The 6,000-nt window shown below is 47.4% G+C and overlaps 1 protein-coding gene across 1 annotated transcript in view; it reads right to left on the reverse strand.

Moving 5' to 3' along the window:
- Positions 1-350: 350 nt before the first annotated feature.
- crhr1 (corticotropin releasing hormone receptor 1) overlaps positions 351-6,000 on the reverse strand; it is a 23,864-nt gene continuing 18,214 nt past the window's right edge. The window contains 7 exon segments of the mRNA XM_070847535.1: positions 351-839; positions 934-975; positions 1,204-1,342; positions 1,431-1,516; positions 3,116-3,188; positions 3,329-3,389; positions 3,634-3,787. Coding sequence (XP_070703636.1) covers positions 699-839; positions 934-975; positions 1,204-1,342; positions 1,431-1,516; positions 3,116-3,188; positions 3,329-3,389; positions 3,634-3,787 — 696 coding nt within the window. The 3' untranslated portion in view covers positions 351-698.

Below are 6,000 nucleotides of genomic sequence, written 5' to 3' on the forward strand. Positions count from 1 at the left end.
TTGAATATTTTTTACTGGCTCAAAATGCACATTTGCATTGAATCGCATTGACTTTGTGTGTAATTTGTTTGTGTGAAAAATTCACTTTGCGTTTGGTGGAAACTTTCCCTTACAGTGAGAACAGTTTGTTAGTTTAACATCACGTCCAATTAACCAGGAATATTCTGACACTTTGTCCTGAAAGTTACTACTAACATGTTTAACATGTTACATGTGTATCAATGTTACACATGTTAAAGTTACCTCAAATGTTTTAACCCTAACCCTTTATTATCTGTATACCTATCTATCTATCTACCCCCCCCCCTCCCCCCAATTTCTTAAATGTATTCAATGTGAAAGTCCTGGAATCTGATATCAGTTGGCTCAAACCGCACAAATGATCCTGGTGCTGTGTGTGTGTGTGTGGTTAGCTCTGTTAAACAGGAGAAAGCTGGTGATCAGTGTTGCAATAGAATCATTTATAGCTCATCAATAAGCCAATAATCAGCAGATACAGATGAACCAGACCAGTCTCCTGATTGGACGCCTGTCTGTGACCCAGATAGAAGCAGCTGATTGGCCAGAGTCCCTGCTGACTGATCTACCTCTGATTGGCTCCACTGATCTGGTGCATCCACTGTTTAGTAAAATTAGGTCCCAAGACAGAAAAAAGCCTTTGATTGATCGGCTGGAGTGACATCACAGAGGGTCAGAGGTCAGAGGTTGGAGGACTGTTTGATGCTGTGGAAGGAGACTCTGCTGGGTGAGGTTGGCAGTGAAGTGGCACGCACCACCCGGCTGCGGAAGGAGTGGCGGTCCTGCCAACGAATCCAACGCTTCCTGACTGCAGACCGTACCTGCACACACAAACAGGTACAGACAGACAGGTATGTTTTGTGCATGACCTTAAACTAAAAATAATAAAGTGTGTCTGGGTGAAGAAGAGTTTACCTCACTGTTGAGAAAACAGTAGAACACCGAGACGAAGAACCCCTGGAGAAACACATGGCATCAGACTGTCAACTGCTAACAGTGCTGATGGGATGTTAATAGTGCTAATGGGATGCTAAAAGCGCTAATGGGATGCTAACGGTGCTAATGGGGTGCTAACAGTGCTAATGGGGTGCTAATGGGATGCTAACAGTGCTAATGGGATGCTAACAGTGATGTGTGCATTGTGTGTTTGTTACAGTGTATGTGTGTGGATGTGCTCAGGCGGACCTGGAAGGACTCCAGGATGGAGTTGAAGTAGATGAAGACGATCTGAGCGACCTCATCGTCTCCTCCAGGATTTACAAAGAACAGCATGTATGTGATTCCCAGCAGAGGCAGCAGCACCAGCGTGGCCTTCACCGCCTTCCTGCAGGACGCACACACACCATCAGACACCACGTGTTGTACCTGTGTCTCACCTGTTGTAAAGGTGTTTCCTGTGCTGAGGATCGTACCTGTACTGGATGGTCTCTGATGTGGTCGACGCCCTCAGTTTGGTCATCAGGATCCGAACAATGTTGAACAGAAAGACAAAGTTGATCTGAGGAGAAGAAGGCTCTGACTGTCAGCATGTTTCCATGGTAATGTCTACAGCTCTATATATCTACAGCTCTATATGCCTACAGCTCTATATGTCTACAACTCTATATATTTCTATTTCTATGTTTATAGTTCTATCTGTCTACAGCCATATATGTCTACAATTCTATATGCCTACAGCTCTATATGTCTATGGTTCTATGTTTATAGTTCTATATGTTTACAGTTCTATATCTCTACCGCTCTGTATGTTTTTAGTTCTATATGTCTATAACTCTATATGTTTATAGGTCTATATACGTACAGCTCTATATGTTTATAGTTCTATATGCGTACAGCTCTATATGTTTATAGTTCTATATGCGTACAGCTCTATATGTTTATAGTTCTATATGTGTACAGCTCTATATGTCCCAGTGAACCTGGGACCTGTGTTGTCGGGGGCTACAGAACCTGGTCAGGTCTCCCAGGGCAAACTGGTTCCAGACTCAGGTTAGGGACACCAGGGCCCCTCATGGAGCCACACCTGGGAGGGGAGCTCGCCAGCGAGCCTCTGGTGGCCGGGCCTGGATCCACGGGGCCCAGCTGGGCCAAGCCCGAAGGAACAATGTGGAACCGTTGCTCTGTGGGCTTACCACCTGCAGGGGCTGTTACAGGGGTCGGGTGCATGGCAAGCTGGGCGTCAGGACAAAGCGGGGTCCTAGGCCTGCGGACCCCCGGCGTCGTAGAGTATATAGCTGGGCTCTGGAACCAAACTCCTAGAGAGGGGCTGGACTCTGGACACCTTTTCCAGAGTTGTCTGGGGTGACAGGCACCGGGCAGGTCCCTGGCTGAGCCACAGTGTTGGCGTTCTCCCCGGTGAGCGAGAGTCCGCCTGCTGGGGGGAGGCTCTGACCGTTGTGTGTGCTTGTGCACCAAACAGCAGTTCAGAGTGTCCGGCCTTCTTAGAGGCTCTGGATGGCGTCCTGGAAGAGGCACCGTCTGGGGACTCCATAGTTCTACTGGGAGACTTCAACGCTCACGAGGGCGATGGTGGAGGATTGGGAGGAACGGCTGCCTGATCTGAACCAGAGCGGTGCTTTGTTATTGGTGCTCGGCCTGGATTTGCCATAACGAACACCGTGTTGAAGCATAGGGGGGTTCATAGGTGGACAAGGTACCAGACGACCTTAGGCCAAAGATCTGTGACCGACTTTGTGATCGTGTCATCAGATCTGCGGCCGTATGTCTTGGACACTCGGTGACCCAAACATGTAGTGAGGGTGTGCTGGGAGCGTGGGAGGTCTTACACCCCCACCTCCAGAAGAGTCTCCTACATCCCAGAGGAGACTGGGGACATGGCAGCGGTGGCTGCTGGGAGCTGTGGCCAGAAGGTCGTCGGTGCCGGTCAGGACTCGATTTGCTTAATAGAATTTAGTTTGATTTAATTGCTACATGTGACCAACAGTTTCTTTTTTAAATATTCCCAAATAAAGAAATAAAACATTGGATCAAACGTGACATAAAAGAATCTTAAGGCGACAGATCAGAACAGAGTTCACTTGAACGTCACACACAGACGGCTGTTAAGGTGGACTGATTTAAGGTGGACTGTTCTCACCAGCAGGACCAGAATCATCGGGCCCTGGTAGATGTAGTCTATGTAAACCCCCGCTCTCTTCCCAAACCAGCACCTGTCAATCAAAACACAACAGCCAATCAGAAGACACGTCTCACAGTTTATCATTGAGGAACATCTTCATCACCATGACATCATCGATCCAGAGAGTCCTCCTCTCTGATTGGTCCATGTTACTCTGATCATGTGACTTACTTCTCGTTGTCGTAGTAAAGCTTCCCAAACGCCCACGCCACGATGATGGGAAACGGAATACCTGTAAACACAGACAGGTACAGGTAGACACGTAGAATCAGACAGACAGGTAGAATCAGACAGACAAGTAGAGTTTTGCAGGTGGAGGCAGACAGTCAGGTGCAATCAGACAGATAGGAAGAGGCAGAGAGACGTGGGGGCAGACAGACAGGTGGAAGCAGACAGTCAGGTGCAATCAGACAGACAGGAAGAGGCAGAGAGACATGTGGAGGCAGACAGACAGGTGGAGGCAGACAGTCAGGTACCCCAGCCGATGCAGATGAACATCCACTTCCTGAGGCGGTCGGTGGAGTAGGTGAGGACGACGGCCGTGTGCAGGTAACAGCCTTCACCAAACATCCAGAAGAAGTTGGTCACATGGAAGTAATTATATGCTGCTGTCACCAGCCTGCACCACACCTGTGGGGGAGGGGGGGTAATTATATGCTGCACCACCTAAACCCTAATAATCACTTCTGTGTCTGTTGTAACGCAACAGTTTACCCAGTACACCCTGTTGACCTGTAGACCATGTACAGCCTGTAGACCTGTATCATGAAGACCTGTACCCCGTAGACCTGTACACCCAGTGGAACTGTACCCTGTAGACCTGTACACCCTGTACACCTGTACCCCGTAGACCTTCCACTAGTACCTACTCAGCTCTACTCGGAGTAGGTACTAGTGGAAATGCGCCATTAAGCTAGCCCCCCCAAAATAAAATGGCTAAACGAAAAGTGGACTTTGAAAACAGAGACTTTCAAAGCAGGTGGGGGGCAGAGTTTTACCTCTTTGTCGATATCGGAGGTGAACCTGTGTGTCTTGTTAGTGGAGCTGATGTTGCCATAATTAAAGAATATAAATATAAGACGACACTATGAGACAAAACATCAGGATAGTACAGAAAATAAAAAAATTATTTAAAATTCTATTTATTTTATTGAGGAAAAGTTGTTGAAGTTTGGCTGTTTACATTCATATTTCTGGATAATATATATATACATATATATACATATATATATATATATATATATATATATATATATATATATATATATATATATATAATTATATAATTATATTATATTATATTATACACTATAATTAAAGAGTCACTATTAGAGTCTTCACTAAATGTTGAGCCCGTTTGACCCGCGACTTAGACCGTGTTTTAAATTTTGGCCCTTTCTTTGATTGAGTTTGACACCCCTGCCGTAGACCCATATACCCAGTAGACCTGTACACCCTGAAGACCTGTACACCGTAGACATGTACACCCTGTAGACCTGTACACCCAGTAGACCTGTACCCTGTACACCTGTACACCCAGTAGACCTGTACCATGTAGACCTGTACACCCTGTAGACCTGTACCCCCTATAGATCTGTACCCTGTAGACCTGTATCCTATGGAACTGTACCCAGTAGACCTGTACCCTGTAGACCGGTACACCCTCTAGACCTGTACACCCTGTAGACCAGTACCCTGTACACCTGTACACCCAGTAGACCTGTACCCTGTACACCCAGTAGACCTGCACCATGTAGACCTGTACACCCAGTAGAACTGTACACCCTGAAGACCTGTACCCCGTAGACCTGTACACCCTGTTGTTCTTCACTACACGGTGAATTGCACATGGTGAAGACCGCATGTTTCTTTGTCTGTGGAACTACGGACTCCATTCCCCAGTGTTCCCCAGTTTCACAGATAGGTGTGAAATCACCCCCGCACCCAGCTCCACAGTCACCATTGGCCGGAGGGGACACATGATTTTACGACCTCAGGCCAACAAAACCAGTTCACCCCCACTGAACTCTCTCTTTTCTGGACACCTCTCCTCAAGAGGATAGAGACCCCTCTCTTTCTCCCGTTGTCTTCTCCTGGAGGAGAGACAACGCTCTTTCTGGACGTCTCTCCTGAAGAGGAGAGGAGCTAAGCTCAGCTAAGCTCTGCCTCAGTGTGGCCTGTACAGGAGCAGCCACCTCCTTCATGGTAGCGACACAAGGTCCTGCCTGAAGTAAGCAGATCAGCGCCAGCAGGTACGACCCAGAGTCTGCCAGCTGATAACCAGAACCGACAACAGGAGCACACCAGCAAGTTAGCACAGAGCTGCTAACTAACAGGAACAAAGGAGCGACCGGATTCCTCCAGCCTGCAACCACACAGCAACGGACAAGAACCACACCTTTCCTTCAGCAACAAGCTGAGAAAGCAGCATCCTCAAGGACTCGTCTTCTCCCCCTTTAAGGACTGGTAACAAACTCTAACTGGGCATAATTAGCATAGCATTACTGCATACATGGTTTACCCCTGTTAATGTATTGATTTGCTTTAATGTTTATTGAGTTTGATTATTGTGATGTGTTGTAGATTACTGTGCAGCCATTAAGTTTAGTTGATGTTAGTTTGTTCACACAGACACAGAGTCTACACACAACTAACCACCTTTCCTGAACCTGCGCCTTTATCTCACACACACACACAGTTTCCAACAGGCCACTGAGGGACAAAGCTAAGCTAACAGCACTTAGCTTCCTTTGTCTCCTGTGCCCCACACCCCAGGGGGTCTGGCCATCACCATTTGGTCCCTCTCCCCCACCTTTGTGGGAACCATCTCACATTCCTCAGCC

This window comes from Pempheris klunzingeri, chromosome 17 (genome assembly GCF_042242105.1).
Source record: "Pempheris klunzingeri isolate RE-2024b chromosome 17, fPemKlu1.hap1, whole genome shotgun sequence".
Lineage (NCBI taxonomy): Eukaryota > Metazoa > Chordata > Actinopteri > Acropomatiformes > Pempheridae > Pempheris > Pempheris klunzingeri.